The following is a 20781-nucleotide window of genomic DNA, read 5'->3' as shown; positions in this document are numbered from 1 at the left end:
TGGACCCGAGTTGTCAACAAGATACTGTGCGAACTGGTGGTGGCTCCATAATGGTGTGGACTGTGTTTACAGGGAAGGGAAAGAGTCTTCTGGTCCAGCTGGAGAGATCATTGACTGGAAATGGTTATGTTCGGCTACTTGAAGACCATTTGCAGCCATTCATGGAGGTCATGTTCCAAAACAACAATGCAATTTTTATGGATGGCAATGTACTATGTTACAGGGACACAACTCTACGCAGTTGGGTTGATGATCATTCTCGGCAATTTGAGTGAATCGTGTGGCTATCCAGATTCCCGACATGAATTCCATAGAACATTTATGGGACACAATTGAGAGGTCAATTCGTGCACATAATCCTACACTGGCAACACATTCGCAATTATGGACGGCTTTAGAGACAACATGGCTCAATATTTCTGCAGAAGACTTCCAACGACTTGAGTGCATTGCACATCGAGTTGCTGCGCTACGCTGAGCCAAAGGAGGTCCGACACGATATTAGGAGATATTTCGCTCATCATATTATATATTTTTGGAAAGTCTGCAATTTTGACATTCAAGATTGAAATAGTGAAAATTGCACTAGTTACTTATTTTTTGCTTCTTAACACAACGCGTTTCGAGAATTTATTCTCATTTGCAAGTGCAATTTGTACATTTGTTCACAAGAATACACTACTGGCCATTAAAATTGCTACACCACGAAGATGACGTGCTACAGACGCGAAATTTAACCGACAGGAAGAAGATGCTGTGATATGCAAATGATTAGCTTTTCAGAGCATTCACACAAGGTTGGCGCCAGTGGCGACACCTACAACGTGCTGACATGAGAACAGTTTCCAAGCGATTTCTCATACACAAACAGCAGTTGTACGGCGTTGCCTGGTGAAACGTTGTTGTGATGCCTAGTGTAAGGAGGAGAAATGTGTACCATCACGTTTCCGACTTTGATAAAGGTCGGATTGTAGCCTATCGCGATTGCGGTTTATCATATTGCGACATTGCTGCTCGCGTTAGTCGAGATCCAATGACTGTTAGCAGAATATGGAATTGGTGGGTTCAGGAGGGTAATAGGAATGCCGTGCTGGATCCCAACGGCCTCGTATCACTAACAGTCGAGATGACAGGTATCTTATCCGCATGCCTGTAATCGATCGTGCAGCCACGTCTCGATCCCTGAGTTAACAGATGGGGACGTTGTCAAGACAACAACCATTTGCACGAACAGTTCAACGACGTTTGCAGCAGTACGGACTATGAGCTCGGAGACAATGGCTGCGGTTACCCTTGACGCTGCAACACAGACAGGAGCGCCTGCGATGGTGTACTCAACGAACGAACGTGGGTGCACGAATGGCAAAACGTCATTTTTTCGGATGAAACCAAGTTTTGTTTACAGCACCATGATGGTCGCATCCGTGTTTGGCGACATCGCGGTGAACGCACATTGGAAGCGCGTATTCGTCATCGCCATACTGGCGTATCACCCGGCGTGATGGTATGGGGTGCCATTGGTTACACGTCTCGGTCACCTCTTGTTTGCATTGACGGCACTTTAAACAGTGGACGTTACGTTTCAGATGTGTTACGACCCGTGGCTCCACCCTTCATTTGATCCCTGCGAAACCCTACATTTCAGCAGGATAATGCACGACCGCATGTTACAGGTCCTGTACGGGCCTTTACGTATACAGAAAATGTTCGATTGAAAACGTCTGTCTGGTCAATGGTGGCCGAGCAACTGGCTCGTCGCAATACGCCAGTCACTACTCTTGATGAACTGTGGCATCGCGTTGAAGCTGCATGGGCAGCTGTACCTGTGCACGCCATCCAAGGTCTGTTTGACTCAATGCCCAGGCGTATCAAGGCCGTTATTACGGCCAGAGGTGGTTGTTCTGGGTACTGATTTGCCAGGATCTATGCACCCAAAGTGCGTGAAAATGTAATCACATGTCAATTCTGGTATAATATATTTGTCCAATGAATACCCGTTTATTATCTGCATTTCTTCTTGGTGTAGCAATTTTAACGGCCAGTAGTGTAAGTAACTGGTGCAGTTTTCATTATTTAAATCACTAGGAGCTATCCCATCACTTTTGTCGCCTCGGTGCACGTTTTAGAGTCTGCTGCTCTGTACGCAGGAAGACAGCGGCCCGGGGGGTGGAGCTGTTCGGGATGACGGCTCGCGGCAAGCAGCTGGCTACGGCGAGCGGCCGCGCTGAGGCGGACGGCGGCGACAGCGCCGAGGAGTGGGAGCCGCGAGAGACCGACTGGGGCCGCGTGGTCGCCGTGCTGCACATTCAGTCCGGCGCCATCTTGTCGCTCGCCTCCATCGTCTGGAAGGCCAGCCTTGTTACCTGGCTCTGGGGTAAGTAGCCACAGTACTCGTGTCAGTCGGACTCAGCGGCTGAACCGGACACATTTACGTGGAATTCTTCTCGGAACTTTTTGGCTAGATTTATCGTGTTTAAAACTAGTCTTACAACATGAACTCGGTACGCTCTGACCAGCCACAATATTATGACGGCCTACCTATTAGTCGATACGTCCACCTCTACATCTACATCTACATCTATACTCCGCAAGCCACCAAACGGTGAGTGGCGAAGGGCACTTTACGTGCCGCTGTCATTATCTCCCTTTCCTGTTCCAGTCGCGTATGGTTCGCGGGAAGAACGACTGCCGGAAAGCCTCCGTGCGCGCTCGAATGTCTCTAATTTTACATTCGTCATCTCCTCGGGAGGTATAAGTACAGGGAAGCAATATATTCGATACCTCATCCAGAAACGCACCTTCTCGAAACCTGGACAGCAAGCTACACTGCGACGCAGAGCGCCTCTCTTGCAGAGTCTGCCACTTGAGTTTGCTAAACATCTCCGTAACGCTGTCACGCTTACCAAATAACCCTGTGACGAAACGCGCTGCTCTTCTTTGGATCTTCTCTATCTCCTCTGTCAACCCGACCTGGTACGGATCCTACACTGATGAGCAATACTCAAGTATAGGTCGAACGAGTATTTTGTAAGCCACCTCCTTTGTTGATGGACTACGTTTTCTAAGGACTCTCCCAATGAATCTCAACCTGGCACCCGTCTTACCAATAATTAATTTTATATGATCATTCCACTTCAAATCGTTTCGTACGCATACTCCAAGATATTTTACAGAAGTAACTGCTACCAGTGTTTGTTCCGCTATCATATAATCATACAATAAAGGATCCATCTTTCTATGTATTCGCAATGCATCACATTTGTCTATGTTAAGGGTCAGTTGCCACTCCCTGCACCAAGTGCCAATCCGCTCACATTTGTCTATGTTAAGGGTCAGTTGCCACTCCCTGCACCAAGTGCCAATCCGCTGTAGATCTTCCTGCATTTCGCTGCAATTTTCTAATGCTGCAACTTCTCTGTATACTACAGCATCATCTGCGAAAAGTCGCATGGAACTTCTGACACTATCTACAAGGTCATTTATATATATTGTGAAAAGCAGTGGTCCCATAACACTCCCCTGTGGCACGCCAGAGGTTACTTTAACGTCTGTACACGTCTCTCCATTGAGAACAACATGCTGTGTTCTGTTTGCTAAAAACTCTTCAATCCAGCCACACAGCTGGTCTGATATTCCGTAGGATCTTACTTTATCAGGCGACAGCGCGGAACTGTATCGAACGCCTTCCAGAAGTCAAGGAAAATTGCATCTACCTGGGGGCCTGTATCTAATATTTTCTGGGTCTCATGAACAAATAAAGCGAGTTGGGTCTTACACGATCGCTGTTTCCGGAATCCATGTTGATTCCTACAGATTAGATTCTGGGTTTCCAGAAATGACATGATACGCGAGCATAAAACATGTTCTAAAATTCTACAACAGATCGATGTCACAGATATAGGCCCATAGTATTGTGCATCTCCTCGACGACCCTTCTTGAAAACTGGGACTACCTGTGCTCTTTTCCAATCATTTGGAACCTTCCGTTCCTCTAGATACTTGCGGTACACGGCTGTTAGAAGGGGGACAAGTTCTTTCGCGTACTCTGTGTAGAATCGAATTGGTATCCCGTCAGGTCCAGTGGACTTCCCTCTCCTCTGTTGAGTGATTTCAGTTGCTTTTCTATTCCTTTTATTTCGATGTCAGCCATTTTTTCGTTCGTGCGAGGATTTAGAGAAGGAACTAGCGTGAGTAACAGCGGCGACGCATCGTGGCGTGGAAGCAATGAGGCCTCGGTAGGTTGCTGGAATTGGCACCACATCTGCACACACAAGTCACCTAATACTCGTAAATTCCACTGGGGGGCAACGAGCTCTGACGCCACGTTCAGTCACATCCCAGTTGTGTTTGATCGGGTTCAGATATGGCGACTTGGGGGGGCCAGCACATCAACTGGAACTCGCCACTGTGTTCCTCAAACCACTCCATCACACACCTGGCCCTGTCACGTGGCTCATTATTTTGTTGAAAAATACAGCTGCCGTCAGAAACATGAGCGTCATGAAGGAGTGTATGTGGTCTGCAACCAGTGTACGATACTCTTTTGCTGTGATGGTGCCTTACAGGAGCTTCACTGGATCCGTGGATGCCCACGGAAATGTTCCTTAGAGCATAATGGAGCTGTCACCAGCTTGCCTCCGTTCCGCAATGCATCTACATCTACATCTACATCTGCATATATACTCCGCTAGCCACCAAGCGGTGTGTGGCGGAGGGCACAATTCGCGCCTAAGTCATATTTCCCTCCCTCTGTTCCACTCGCGGATCGCGCGAGGGAAAAACGACTGTCTGAACGCCTCAGTACGAGCTCTTATTTCCCTTATCTTTGAATGATGATCATTACGCGATTTGAAAGTTGGTGGTAATAATATATGCTCTACATCCTCGGTGAAGATTGGATTTCGGAATTTAGTGAGCAGCCCCTTCCGTTTAGCGCGTCGTCTATCTGCAAGCGTGTCCCATTTCAAGCTTTCTATGAGATTTGTAACGCTCTCGCGATGGCTAAAAGTACCAATCACGAATCTTGCCGCTCTTCTTTGGACCTTCTCAATCTCTTGAATCAGACCCAACTGGAAGGGTCCCATACAGACGAACAATACTCTAATACTCGACGAACTAACGTATTGTAAGCTATTTCATTTGTTGAAGGACTGCATCGCTTCAGGATTCTACCAATAAACCGCAATCTAGAGTTCGCCTTACCCGTTACTTGTGTAATCTGATCATTCCATTTGAGATCATTTCGAATAGTCGCACCCAGATACTTGACGGATGTTAGCGCTTCCAAAGACTGATCATTTATTTTGTACTCATACATTAATGGGGATCTTAGCCTTGTTATACGCAGTAGGTTATACTTACTAATATTGAGAGATAACTCCCAGTCATTACATCACGCATTTATTTTCTGGAAATCCTCATTGATTTGTTCAGAACTTTCGTGTGATACTACTTTCCTATAGACTACAGCATCATCGGCAAACAGTCTAAGGCCGTTGTCAATACTATCAACCAGATAGTTTATGTAAATCGTAAAAAGCAGAGGACCTATTACGCCACCCTGGAGCACACCTGAACTTACTTTTGTTTCTGTTGAAGTTACCCCGTTCAGGACGACATACTGCTCCCTGTCTGTTAAAAAACTTTCTATCCAACCGCATATGTCATTGGATAGACCGTAAGCGCGCAATTTTTGTAGCAAGCGACAGTGCGGAACTGAGTCGAACGCCTCTCGAAAGTGGAGAAATATGGATTCAACCTGGGAGCCGGTATCTAGAGCCTGTTGTATATCATGCACAAAGAGGGCCAGCTGTGTCTCGCATGACCGCCGTTTCCTAAAACCGTGCTGGTTTCTGCAGATGAGCTTCTCAGAGTCTAGAAAGGTCATTATGTCTGAACACATAATATGTTCCATGATTCTACAACAAATCGATGTCAGTGAAATTGGCCGGTAAATATGTGCATCCGATTTTCTACCCTTTTTATAGATTGCTATGACCTGGCTCTTCTTCCAGTCCCGTGGAACTTTCCTCTGATAGGTCACGTATAAGAATGGAGCTATAGTTGTAGCATAGTCAACATAAAATCTTACAGGGATACCGTCTGGGCCAGATGCCTTTCTGGCGTATAAGGATCTTAACTGTTTTACAATCCCCGATACACTAAACACTGTCCGCAGCTCGTGGTCGTGCGGTAGCGTTCTCGCTTCCCATGCCCGGGTTCCCGGGTTCGATTCCCGGCGGGGTCAGGGATTTTCTCTGCCTCGTGATGACTGGGTGTCGTGTGATGTCCTTAGGTTAGTTAGGTTTACGTAGTTCTAAGTTCTAGGGGACTGATGAACATAGATGTTAAGTCCCATAGTGCTCAGAGCCATTTGAGCCACTAAACACTATGTCAGCCATCCTTTCGTTTATTCGATAATTGAAAGGGGGAATGGTGCTGCAGTCCTCTATCGTAAATGAGTTTTTGAAAGCTAGGTTTAGAATTTCGGCCTTCTGTTTATCATCATCAGTTACATTACCCGTACTGTCAGCAAGAGAAGGTATTGAATTATTTGTAGCGTTCATAGACTTTACGCACGACCAAAATTTTTTGGGGCTATTTTTAGAATCTGCAGGTAAAATATTGCTTTCAAATTCGTTAAAAGAGTCTCCCATTGTCCTTCTGAAACCTGCTTTCATTTCGTACTGAGCTGTTTCCCTGAATGTAGATGGCTTTGCGACCCCCTATCGGCGTGATGAAAAAGGTATCAGCATTCACCATTCCGTGCAATGCTCTGCCATGCGCCAGCGCCCAGTGCCAATGGTCATGTGCCTATTTCAGTTGTAGTTACCAGTGTCATGGTGTTAACTTTGGCACATGCACGTAGGTTGTCGGCTGCGGAGGCCCATCGTTAGGAGTGTTCGGAGCGCTGTTTGTTCAGACACACTTGTACTCTGCCTAGCATTAAAGTCTGATGTTAGTTCCGCCACAGTTCGCCGCCTGTCCTGTTTTACCAGTCTGCTCAGCCTACGACGTCCAGCATCTGTAACGAGTAGTGGCCGCCCAGCCCCCCAACCTCTGGCTGGGGTTTCATCTTGGTTTCGTTACATGTTGAAGACACTCGCCACAGCACTCCCCAAATGCCCGACAAGTCGTGCAGTTTCCGAAATGCTCGTGCCGAGTCTCCAGGGCATTACAATCTACCCTTGCACAGGGCAGTGTCTTGGCTCCAATATTATTTAACATCTATACCAATGATCTTCCCATCAGCCACCAGACACGAATGTTCATATATGCTGATGATGCAGCAGTGGCCACACAGGATAAAACCTTTGAACAAGTGGAGGAGAATCTCACAGGAGCCTTAACAGAACTTGCTACCTATTACGACGGCAATAATCTCAAACCAAACCCCAGTAAATCTCAAGTATCCGCCTTCCATCTTAGGAGCAAACAATCCAAACGGAAACTCCGAGTCATGTGGCAAGGGGAAGAGCTGAAACATACAAACAGCCCAAAATACCTGGGAGTAACATTGGACAGAGCACTTACTTTTAAGCAGCACTGTCACAACACTAAAAAAAAGGTCTGTGCCAGGAACAACATACTGCGGAAGCTAACAGGTTCATCGTGGGGGGCTCAACCACATGTTTTGCGCACCACAGGTCTGGTGCTGAGTATCTCAGCTGCGGAATATGCGGCGCCAGTTTGGAGGAACTCTGCCCACGCTAAGCAAGTTGACGTCGCCGTAAACGAAACTGTACGTATTGCCACAGGATGCCTCAAACCAACTCCCACAGACATCATTTACCCCATCATAGGCATAGCACCACCCACTATCCGCAGACAAGTAGCCGCCGAGATCGAAAGATCAAAACAAAAGAATGATCCTCGACACCCGATGTATATGCACCGAAAACAACGTGTCCGGCTGAAATCCCGCAGGAGTTTCATGGAAACTACTGAAGAGCTCGCCACCAAGCCCGTCGCAAGACGGCTATCTCTCTGGGAAGAAATGGTGCCACACTCCACAATGGAACTACTCGAGGAGGGATCTGGAGGATTTCAACTACCTTTTACAACTTGGAGGTCATTAAACCGGCTGCGCACTGGAGTAACTGGGTGCAAATCAAACCTATTTAAATGGGGTTACAGTGATAGCGATAGGTGTGAATGCGGAGCAATACAGGACTTGGACCACCTACTGATCTGCCCAGATATGTCTATAACATGCACTAAAGATGATATTTTGAAAGTCAATGACAAAGCAATCTACGTTGCTAATTACTGGGAAGGGAAGATATAATTGGTGCATCCGGACACGGAAGAAGAAGAAAAACAATCTACCCTCAGTCAAACTCAGATAAGTTGCGTGACATTCCCATTCTACACACAGGCGACATGCTTAATGATACTAGATGCGCCGTGTGTGTGTCTGACGAGCAGTCACTCCTCACCAGGAGATGCTGCTATCGCCCGGACGAATTTATATCGATAACAGGTTGGTGCTCACAATGTTCTGGCTGATCAGTGTAATTCCAACTCAACATCACATTTAAGAAAGCACTCCGTCTTCACGCCACGAGTAGCTTACCGGGACCATCCGTCCGCCGTGTCATCCTCAGTTGAGGATGTGGATAGGAGGGGTGTGGGGTCAGCACACCGCTCTCCCGGTTGTTATGATGGTATTCTTAACCGAAGCCGCTACTATTCGGTCGAGTAGCTCCTCAATTGCCATCACGAGGCTGAGTGCACCCCGAAAAATGGCAACAGCGCATGGCGGCTGGATGGTCACCCATCCAAGTGCCGGCCACGCCCAACAGCGCTTAACTTCGGTGATCTCACGGGAACCGGTGTATCCACTGCTGCAAGGCCGTTGCACATTTAAGAAAGCAAAATAATTTTATGTAGCATCAAGTCGAGTGCATAAATATGCCTAGTCTGTAGGGCAGGTTCACACTCCTATGGGATCATGTTTAAGTATATCGTAGAGCACAATAATGAGCAAACAAAACACACTTCTAAACTTTTCAAAAAAATTGTCCAGTCACATGAACGTGATCACCTGTCTAAACCCTGAATAACAACCTTTTACATCACTGACTGCTGCGAGACATGTAGGAAGAGAGTCTGTGAAGTTCTGGAATGTACAGACAGGGATGTCGGGCCATGCCAGCTCAAGTGCTGCACTCACCTGTGCTAAGTTTCTCGGCTGAGGGTCCATGGTGCAAATTAAGTTTAAATCCAGGGAGTGTGGTGGCGATTGATGCACGGTAAATTCATCCTGGTGCTCTTCAAACTACGCCCATACACAGCAAGCTGTTTGACAAGTTATATTGACCTGCTGGTAGACGCCATTGTGCCAAGGAAAAACAAACTGCATGTAGAGACGTACAAGGTCCCCAGTGACACATGCATGTTTGTGATGATCCATTGTGCCCTCCAGAATGACGAGAACATCCAGGGAATGCCACAAAATCATTCCTCAGACTATAACACTCCCTCCTCTGGCATCTATCCTTCAGACGCTTGTTGCAGGGTGTTTGCCTTTGGGCATTTAGCGCTGTATATGCCATCTGTCGCCACTCAGTGGACACCTACTTGCGGTATTGCCATGAGAATTCCAGTCTTCCTCACTGATGAACAGCAGTCAGCATGGGTGCATAAACCAGGTACCTGCTGCAGAGGCTCATACGCAGCAATGTTCACCAACTGCTCATTGAGAGGATGCTGTTGGTAGCCCCTTGGTTCATGTAGGTCACCAATTGCTCAACAATTTTTGCGTGTCTATTCGCCCAAACACGTCTTCGTAGATGTCGTTCTCCCCTGTCATCTGTGGCCCATGGTGCACTACAGTTGCCTTGGCACCGGCTTTGTATAGTGCCATTTTGCCATGTATAGCTTACTTTAACCACAGCGACACACAAACATTTAAAAAATGTAGGCATTTAGGAGATGCTTCCACTCTTGGACCAAAAGCCAGTGATTATGCATGCCCTTTTGAACATCAAATAAACCACCCCATTTCCACTTTACAACAATGACTGCATTGTTTTTCACATCCCCTGACATGCTTTATATCCCTTCCGTTGCTAGTGCTGCCACCTAGCATCTGTGAATGGTTATTGCACGTTAATGTCGAACATAGGCAGTGGTCACTTTAATGTGTCTGGATCATGTACGTTTTATTGGCAGTAAACTACATGACACGTGTACTCACACAAATTAACATGGTTTATTTATTTTCTGTATTTAGAATACTATACATTAAAATCTAGTGTAAGTCAATGCTCAATGATCAGCTATCCAGATGGCGTAGTATTAGCTAGCTGTCACTGTAGTGGGGTAAAGCTTGTGCGGAGGTTTAGGTTCTGGCCGCAGTGACCGAGCGGTTCCAGGCACTGCAGTCCGGAACCGCGCGACTGCTACGGTCGCAGGTTCGAATCCTGCCTCGGGCATGGATGTGTGTGATGTCCTTAGGTTAGTTAGGTTTAAGCAGTTCTAAGTTCTAGGGTACTGATGACCTAAGATGTTAAGTCCCATAGTGCTCAGAGCCATTTGAACCATTTTTTTTTTTTTTAGGTCTGGGCACGTCATTAGGTGGCCGTCCATTTTGGGTATGCCCACAGTTATGTAGTGGTTCCTCATCAAAGTAGCCCCATTGGGCAAGGTTACACTTGCAGTTGGAGATCCTAGGTCTCAGCCTGTTGAGAGCCTTCCAGGTTTTGAAGGAATTGTTACTTCCAGCCACAAATTCTTCCTTCAGCTCCAGCCTAGGATTTGGTATTACCTCTTTCCAGAGCTGGAGTCTCTCCTTTTCGATGGGGAATTTGATTGGCTCTGACGTCTAAAGGAAGCTTTTTCTTTTTTTTTTTAGCAAAGCTGCTTCGGCTGTTGTTGGTGCCTGTGCAGAGGGTGACGATTATCTGTCATCTGTTCCTTCCTCTCCATCTCAGCTGTACAATGGGGAGAGTTATTCCTATTAGAGGATAAATCTTATCTGTCTGCATGGGCCTCAAACATCCTGATATGAAGGAAGATGACTCATTTACAGCCACATCAATGTGTTACACATGGGCTGAATTCTTCCGCACAGATGTGGCATATTCAGCTGCCAACAAACTGAGTGCAATGGCTGTTGTTCAAAGCACTTGTGGGTCAGCACCACAGTTTGTGTTGGTCAGTTTACAAATAATATTATTCCTAGCACTGAGCTCTTACTTAAAGTCCAAACAGTGATGTTTAAGTGACACATGTCTGTCCAACTTCATGCCTAAGTATTTGAGAGTTGCTCCAGCTCTCGCTCTTTCCATCTCACACGGAGTTTTCTTTAAGGCTCCTTATTCCTCACGTGGAAACTGCAAACTTGCGTCTTTGATGGGTTTGGTTTCACGTGGTTTTGTGATAGTAATCCTCCAGCATTTCAAGGCTGCTAGTTAATGTCTCCTCCACTTCCTCGAAGGTACTCCTTTGGGCACTTACGGCCATGTCATGAGCATCTATAATCTGCCTACCATCAGAATGCGTTAGCTGGTCGTTGGTGTATATGCTTCTATATCACCATGCAAGGAAAAAAAATAGTTGGCAGAGAAACTAAAAATATAGTCTCGCTCAGGGCAGCATATTAGCTCCATTGCTGTTCAATATGTAACAGCTATGGAACTAATATGCTGTCCTGAGCGAGGCTATATTTTTGATTTCTCCACCTACTATTTTTTCCTTGCACGGTAATATAGAAGCGAAGTGCCTATTCTGTAGTACACACTACACAATTCTTGAAAATCCAAAAGCTTTAGTCACATGGTAAACCTTATATATCAGCATGCTGTGGTTAACAATACCATAGGCTGCGCTCAATCAGTGAAAGCCACATCAGTCACCTGCTTTCTCTCATACCCATCTTCAGTGTGCTGGGTTAAATTCAGAACTTGCACAGTGCAAGAACGACCTGGTCTAAAGTCGGCTTGTTGAGGCCTTAGGACCCCATCTACAGATGTGGATATTATATTCAGCACCATTCTTTCGATGAGCTTGAACAGGAGGCACAGCAGAGATACTGGACGAAAGTTCTTAACATCTATTGTATCCTTGCCTGGTTTTGATAGGGCTACCACTCTTGGTTTTCTCCAGATTCTGTGGATCCACGTGGTTTTGATGCAGTTGTTCCGTTAGTCATCTAAAAGTTTTTGGCCCAAAGCATTTAATTCGTTCGATCCTTAAATCATCTTGGCCGGCTGCCTTATCATTTTCCATTTCATCGATTACCGTCTGCAGGTCCTCAGCTGTGAAATGTGCCTCAAGTGAATGGTGTTCAAAAAATGGTTCAAATGGCTCTGAGCACTATGGGACTTAAAATCTGTGGTCATCATTCCCCTAGAACTTAGAACTACTTAAACATAACTAATCTAAGGACATCACACACATCAATGCCCGAGGCAGGAATCGAACCTGCGACTTAGCGGTCACGCGGTTCCAGACTGAAGCGCCTAGAACCGCAGGGCCACACCGGTCGGCAATGGTGTTCATTTTCCAGGTCTCTTATGACAGAAATACGGGACAATCTGTGGGTGACTTTCTCACTGAGTAGAAGCTGATGGGCGATTTGGTTTGGCGAAACACCAGTCTGAAGTGTCCTGGAGCTTGTTGAGGCATTGCTGAGATTCCTGAGCAGACTGGAATTTTGTCTGCTGTTCTGTTTCATATCCAGTGGTGTGATTAAGTCACATCACTTCTCCCCTCTATTAGTGGTTAAGGTTCGGAGCAGCTCCTCTCCAGTCTCCAAGGTGCCTTCAGAGAAAGGATCGGTATTGGTTGTACTTTCCTAGGATTATTTGTATGTTGTCATTAAATCCAGCTAGGTATTCCTTCTTAAAGTCTCAAGGGATGTGTTTTCGAGACATTCGTCTCGTAAGCTGAATAAATGTGTCATAGGAACTAGTGCCTGCAAGATTAAAATATCGCATTTACAAATGGTTCAAATGGCTCTGAGCACTATGGGATTTAACATCTATGGTCATCAGTCCCCTAGAACTTAGAACTACTTAAACCTAACTAACCTAAGGACAGCACACAACACCCAGCCATCACGAGGCAGAGAAAATCCCTGACCCCGCCGGTAATCGAACCCGGGAACCCGGGCGTGGGAAGCGAGAACGCTACCGCACGACCACGAGATGCGGGCTCGCATTTACATTTGCTGCACATGTCAGAGAGTAAAAGTTCTTCATTTGCAGACAAACCTTCAATGTTAACTGAAGTCATTTTTAAGATTGGTTCTGAAAAGAATCTTTTGTTCACATAGACGTCCCTCCTTGGTATATTGGTTTTAGAAAGATTAGCCGGCTGCATGGCGTTTCCAGGGATGCCCGATTTTTATTCGATCTTCTAGGGGGCTCCATTTGTGTCCCCAATTAACACGGTAAAACACAATAATTTTACTGGCAATAAACAAATTTTTTGGTGAGCTTCCACCTGTTAGCATAATGTGATCTACATAGAGGACTGAATGTTAATTAAAGGCCTATTCGATATTGTTCGAGTTGCAGTTTACGCACAGACATACACACACAAAATGGGGTTCCTGTGGCGCAGTCGCCGTGACCCCACCTTTTACGTAGAAGATACTGGACCCATTCTTGATTTCTTTTTGAAAGGTTGTATCGTTTCTAGCAGTAAATACAATGGAAATTTTCAGCCTCTTCATCAGGGTGCTGCAGGTTGTAAGAGAAAGGTAGAATAACAGGATGGGACATTTGTCGAGACGGGAGTGCTTGCTAACAGACGCTTTGGAATATTTAGTTTGTCGGAGAATATTGAGAGGAAGTTGGAGATGCAAAAAGATAGATGACAACGGAAAAGTTCAAAGAAGGGCAGCTTGTTTTGTATTATCGCGAAATAGGGAAGAGAGTGTCACGGATATGATATGCAAATTGAAATGGCAGTCATTAAAACAAGGGCGTTTTTCGTTGCGGAAAGATCTTCTCGTGAAATTTCAGTTACCAATTTTCTCATTCGATTGCGAAAATATTCTGTTGGCATCCACCTACATATGATGAAATCATCATCAGTGTTAAATAAGAGCAATCAGAGCTCGCACAAAAAGATTTAAGTGCTCGTTTTTTCCGCGCGCCGGTAGAGAATGAAATGGTAGAGAAATAGCTTGAAGTTGGTTCGTTGAACCTTCTTCCAGGCACTTAATTGTGAACTGCAGAGTAATAATGTAGATGTAGATGTAAAGGGCAGCGGAAATCACGCGGACCTGAAGAGGATGGCAGAAGACAGGAGAGCATGCAGATTTACGATGTGAAAACCTGCCTTTGGGCAGACAACTAATTGTGAGATCAGAAGTAGGCCTATCTCCATTTTTCCTTGTTCTTGTTTTTACCAATTTCTTGCCCCTATCAGTCCTTGCTCTCATAGAATTAATTATTTCTGTTAGAGTTTCATTAGGTTCAAATAGCTCTTTTTAGCAATGTCTAAGTTCTATTTTACGGGGACTTCGTTCTTTTATATTGCGTTTCCAAATGCTGTTGTCTTAAAGTTTCCTTGACTGGAGTATTAGTTAGGATGGCCATGCAAAATAGTGCGTAAATGTGCCCCATTGCCATGTTAGAATTAGTTTCGAAACTACAGTAGTAACTTTCAGGCTTTCAAATAATACAAATGCACCTTGTAAAGGTCGAATAATCCATTGTAAACGAACATATATTCATCCATTTTCGGTTCTGCGAGGAGCGTTCAATAAGTAATGCAACACATTTTTTTCTGGAAGCAGGTTGGTTTTGTTGAGGATTCTAGTACCCAGTATTATTCCTCATTCTTTTGGCTACAAGATCCTACTTTTCAGCATAATCTTTGTTCAATGTGACGGCCTTATGCCGCCTTACAAGGCCTAGATGTCAGCATGGTACCACTCTACTGGTGGACGTTGGAGCCAACGTCCTGCTGGATCATAACCCCATCATTCGAGTGCCGCTTCCCTCACAGTGCATTCTTAATTGGGCCAAACAGATGGAAGCCGGGAGGTGCGAGATGCGGGCTGTATGGTGGATTAGGGACAACAACTGGTGGACGAGTGTGTCAGCAGTACCAACATAGACGTCCATTTGAGCAGTGAGGTGTCTGATTGTCATTAATAGATCACCTCGAATGAGAGTATCCGCTCTTTCCAACTTTGCTGGAGTTAGCTGTGTGCGGCCATCCGGCACGCGGGGTATCGGACAGGTTTACGAGACCATGTTGCGATGATGACGGGCGCCTCGCCCAGCGACTCACCGTGGTTTTGTTCACTGCCAGGTCTCCGTAGACATTCTGCAAGCGCCTATAAACATTTGCGCTGCTCCGGTTTTCCACCGAAAGTAACTCTCTGCTTGGAACGCACCTTCGTTACAGACGCCATTTTGAAGGCTACGTATAGCGCTGCCACGTACCGGAACTTCCTGGTGCTGATGCAGTAATATTCCACGACGTCCTACTACAAATTGTTCATTTTCAGCCGACAGTGGCCGAGAAAAAAAGTGTTGCATTGCTTATTGAACGACCCTAGTAATCTTCGATATTTGAGTGCCGGCATTTACTGATCTTGACCAAAAATGTAAATATGTTTTTTGCTCTAAGACATTCACTCAGCTAGAAACCTTACCGTGAAGTTTGTGAGAGCCAGGATGGGGGTCTTTTGTGTTTTCTGATGAAAGCTGGTTCTGCCTCGGTGTCAATGATGGCCGTGTACTGGTTAGAAGGAGACCATTTAGGGTCTGCAACCAACCTGACTGAATGCTAGACACACTGGATCTACATCAAGAGATTTGGTCTGGGGCGCGATTTCCTATGACAACAGGAGCATTCTCATGGTTATCCCAAGTAATCTGGCCGCAAATTTGTATGTCAGTCGGGCGATTTGACCTGTTGTGCTGCCATTAATGAACAGCATTCCAGGTAGTGTTTTCCAAAAGGATAACGTTCGCTCACATGCCGCTGTTGTAATCCAGTACGCTCTAAAGAGTGCCGACATGGTGCCTTAGCCTGCTTGATCACCAGATCTGTCTCCACTCGAGCGTCGTCGGACAACTCCAGCATCATCAACAAACAGCATTGATCCATCATCCAAAAATAGCATTAACCTTTCTTTGTTGACCGACCAAGTGCAACAAGCATGGAACTCCATTTCACAAACTGACATCTGTACGACATAATGCAAGCACGTTTGCATTCAACATTCTGGCGATTAAACCGGTTATTAATGTATCAGCATTTCACATTCTCTATGCCTTACCTCGTGTTTACATTAACCTGCGATTTTGCTACGTTAATCACTTAAATATGTTACTCAGACATACACTACTGGCCATTAAAATTGCTAGACAACGAAGATGACGTGCTACAGACGCGAAACTTAACCGACAGGAAGAAGATGCTGCGATATGCAAATGATTAGCTTTTCAGAGCATTCATACAAGGTTGGAGCCAGTGGCGACACCTACAACGTCCTGACATGAGGAAAGTTTCCAACCGATTTCTCATACACAAACAGCAGTTGTACGGCGTTGCCTGGTGAAACGTTGTTGTGATGTCTCGTGTAAGGAGGAGAAATGTGTACCATCACGTTTCCGACTTTGATAAAGGTCGGATTGTAGCCTATCGCGATTGCGGTTTATAGTATAGCGGCATTGCTGCTCGCGTTAGTCGAGATCCAATGACTGTTAGCAGAATATGGAATCAGTGGGTTCAGGAGGGTAGTACGGAACGCCGTGCTGGATCCCAACGGCCTCGTATCACTAGCAGTCGAGATGACAGGCATCTTATCCGCATGGCTGTAACGGATCGTGCAGGCACGTCTCGATCCCTGAGTCAACAGATGGGGACGTTTAGAAGACAACAACCATCTGCACGAACAGTTCGACGACGTTTGCAGCAGCATGGACTATCAGCTCGGAGACCATGGCTGAGGCTACCCTTGACGCTGCATCACAGACAAGAGCGCCTGCGATGGTGTACTCAACGACGAACCTGGTAACACGAATGGCAAAACGTCATTTTTTCGGATGAATCCAGGTTCTGTTTACAGCATCATGATGGTCGCATCCGTGTTCGGCGACATTGCGGTGAACGCACATTGGAAGTGTGTATTCATCATCGCCATACTGGCGTATCACCTCTTGTTCGCATTGACGGCGCTTTGAACAGTGGACGTTACATTTCAGATGTGTTACGACCCGTGGCTCTTCCCTTCATTCGATCCCTACGAAACCCTACATTTCGGCAAGATAATGCACGACCGCAAGTTGCAGGTCCTGTACGGGCCTTTCTGTATACAGAAAATGTTCGACTGCTAGCCTGGCCAGCACATTCTCCAGATCTCTCACCAACTGAAAATGTCTGATCAATGGTGGCCGAGTAACTGGCTCGTCACAATACGCCAGTCACTACTCTTGATGAACTGTGGTATCGTGTTGAAGCTGCATGGGTAGCTGTACCTGTACACGCCATCCAAGCTCTGTTTGACTCAATGCCCAGGCGTATCAAGGCCGTTATTACGGCCAGAGGTGGTTGTTCTGTGTACTGATTTCTCAGGATCTATGCACCCAAATTGCGTGAAAATGTAATCACATGTCAGTTCTAGTATAATATATTTGTCCAATGAATACCCTTTTATCATCTGCATTTCTTCTTGTTGTAGCAATTTTAATGGCCAGTAGCGTATGTATTTACGAAATTTCATTACTCTATATTAATTGTTTTTTGGTGTTGTGATCTTTTTCCGTCAGTATATGTTTCCTACATTTTCGGGAAGAGGTCATACACCGAGCATCAGTTTCCTCGCCACATTACATACAGGGGTGGTTCAAAAAGAGGACGGGTTTTGATAAATCAAAACAAGAAGTTTATTTTCGCAAAAAATACAAACAACATACGTAAACACGTTCATCCACCTTAACGTTTTATGTATGAAAAATATGAGGCATATGCCTGGCAAGCAAGAACTCTGCCCAAGAAATTCACTATGACTGCACGACAAGTTTCCACATCCATTTCGTTGACAACTCGTCGAATGTCCTCTTTCAAGTCATGGATGTTTCGAGGTTTATTGGCATATACCATCAACTTAAGATGACCCCAGACAAAAACTCAAACTGAAATAAGTTACATGACCTTGGTGGCCATTGATTATCAGCAGTGCGCGAAATGAGGCAATCTAGGAACCGTTCATGGAGCAACTGAATTGTCTCGCGGGAAGTAAGGCAATTAGCAATATCGTGCTGAAACCACAAATCTTCGATGCCCATTCCATGCAAATGAATCCACAGAACTCCCTTATCATCGTACAGTATCGGTGTCCATTGACTGTCACAGCTTGTCCTGCCTAATCTTCAAAAAATAGGGGCTGATGACGCTGCCCGAGCAAAAGCGGCACCAAATTGTCACTCGTTGTGGGTGAGTGTCCCTGCCTAGAATCATGCAAGGGTTTTCTAGCCCCCAGATACGGCAGTTCTGCTATTCAAAAAACCATGTAAGTGGAAGTGTGCTTCATCACTGACGATGATTTTTTGCGAAGCTGTCGTCCTCTCAGAATCCAGTCATCAAACTGCAGCCTCTTCTGATGATTCATCATTTTCAGCTGCTGCGTCAACTGAATTTCATAGGAGTGGTAATGGAAATCATACCGGAGAATTCTCCGTACTGAAGAACAGCTTAAACTCAATTGTTGGGAACAGTGACGAATTGATTTCATTGGGCTAATAGCCACACAGTCACGAACCACCGCAATACTCTGCTCACTTCGGCCAGAACGACGACGCCAACGACTTTTAAGGTTTACTGTTGAATCTGTCTCGAAGAACCTTTTCACAAGTCTACGAACTGTTGATTCATTCAGTGCCTCATTACGCCCTAGATCCGCGGGAAGTCGCCTGACAGTTGCTGCTTTAAATTTCTCCATTCTGATAAAACGTTCTCACGATTAGCATACGTTGCGCACAAGTGAACTGTTCCATGGTTAGACTCCGAATGTGAGAAATGTTCCTGGAAATAGAAACGAATCAAAATAATGTCACCAACCGGCAATCAAAAACTTACCAGCCGTTTCAAAACAGGCGCTCTTTTTGAAACACACTTTAGTTTTTTCTTGTGTCGAAACGCATAACAGAAACAAAGTTACATTAACGAGGCTAAATGCGTGGTAGTAGGAGGTGAAACTGCACTTAATGCCAAAATACGTCTGAAAATGCTTAGGGGCATCCAATATGGCAGCGTCGGCTTCAAAGCAACGTACAGAATAAGTCTGTAGCGACATCTTCCCTTAATTATGCCTTCATGGTGAGAGCCCTCAGGGAATTACTGACCTTCCGTTGTCAGATAGCAAGAATGATTCTAAACAAAAGTACTCTGCGTACAGTCAATTGAGGTAGCTTTGTACAGCTTTTTTTCCATTTTTTGAAAATACTGGATACAAATTAAGTTACATATCACATCAGATATTGTAACAATTTGCATCTATAGTTAGTTAATGCTTGGCAAAGTGAAAATGTACGCTAAGTATGCCCTATTAGAGTAAAATTTCTATTTTAATATTGTTACAAAGTTGTACTGTCATTTAGGGTAACTCTAGACCAGTATTAAAAAACGTAGTATATGTAATACTCTGGGTAAATTTAGATCATCCAAGGAGAAAATCAGGTGTTGACAGGAACCAAAAACAAAATAGTGTTGATTCAGTATTGCAGGTTTACTTTGAAATATCAAGATATTTGTATAGACCTGGCTCTGTTCAAGTTAAATCACTGTCGCCAGAAACTCTCTTCATAGCCATTGCAATTAAAGCATAATCACAAGCCTGAGAGCTTGTAAGAAGATGGAAGGACAACTGAAATACGAATTAGAAACCACAGAGGTAATAAAACTGAAACTTTTAGTAATAAATAGTACAAGTAGGTGAAGCAGCAATGATTTGAGACAAAAGTAATAAGTGGTACAAAGATATCCTGACTGGTAACAAGTTACCCTGATTGTCTGTAAACGAAGCCCCGTGCACGAACGAGCCCCAGTCTCTGTTCCTGTGTACAGTAAATACGAGGGTTGAGAACTTTAATAGCGGCAACTATTTATTTACAGCTCGTACAAAATAGATGCGTGTTTCAAAGTTTTACTGACCTTCAAAGAAGTCACCAGCATTATGTATAACCCGTTGCCAGCGATGTGGAAGTCGAAGGATACTCTTGGCAGCGTCAGTTGTGTTGACAGTTCGAGCGGCGCGGTCTATTGCCCGACGAATTTGTAGCAGTTCTGAAGCGAATGCCGTGTAGTGTTTCCTTCAGTTTAGATGGTTCAAATGGCTCTGAGCACTATGGGACTTAACATCTGAGGTCATCAGTCCCCTTAGAACTTAGAACTACTTAAACCTAACTAACTCAAGGACATCACACACACCCATGCCTGAGGCAGGATTCGAACCTGCTACTGTAGCAGTCACGCGGTTCCGGACTGAAGCGCCTAGAACCGCTCGGCCACCGCGGCCGGCTTCAGTTTGGAAATCGAGCTGAACTGACGAGGGCTTAAGTCAGGAGAGTGCAGTAGGTGGTATAGCACTTAGCAGCCCCATCAGTCAAACAAATCAGTAACAGCTTGCACTGTACGTGCTTCAGCATTGTCCTGCAAACTGATGGTCAGGTCCAGCAGAAAGTGCCATTACGTCTTTCTCTATGCTGTTCGTTTTTGGAACACAACCTACGACCAGCTTAGAGACAGAAGTTGATGACACTTTCTGCAGGACCTGACCATCATTTTGCAGGACAATGCTCAAGCACG

The 20781-nt window shown here is 45.3% G+C and overlaps 1 protein-coding gene across 1 annotated transcript in view; it reads left to right on the top strand.

The window, feature by feature from the left end:
- Nucleotides 1-20781, top strand: part of LOC124595851 (acyl-CoA Delta-9 desaturase) — a 179931-nt gene that overhangs the window by 68296 nt on the left and 90854 nt on the right. The window contains exon 2 of the mRNA XM_047134758.1: nucleotides 2148-2374. Within this exon, the coding sequence (XP_046990714.1) occupies nucleotides 2148-2374 (227 nt within the window). The remainder of the gene's footprint in view (nucleotides 1-2147; nucleotides 2375-20781) is intronic.

The sequence above is a fragment of the Schistocerca americana genome, chromosome 2, assembly GCF_021461395.2.
Source record: "Schistocerca americana isolate TAMUIC-IGC-003095 chromosome 2, iqSchAmer2.1, whole genome shotgun sequence".
Taxonomy (NCBI): domain Eukaryota; kingdom Metazoa; phylum Arthropoda; class Insecta; order Orthoptera; family Acrididae; genus Schistocerca; species Schistocerca americana.
Note: the sequence above shows the minus strand (reverse complement) of the source record. Positions and strands in the feature narration are given on the sequence as shown.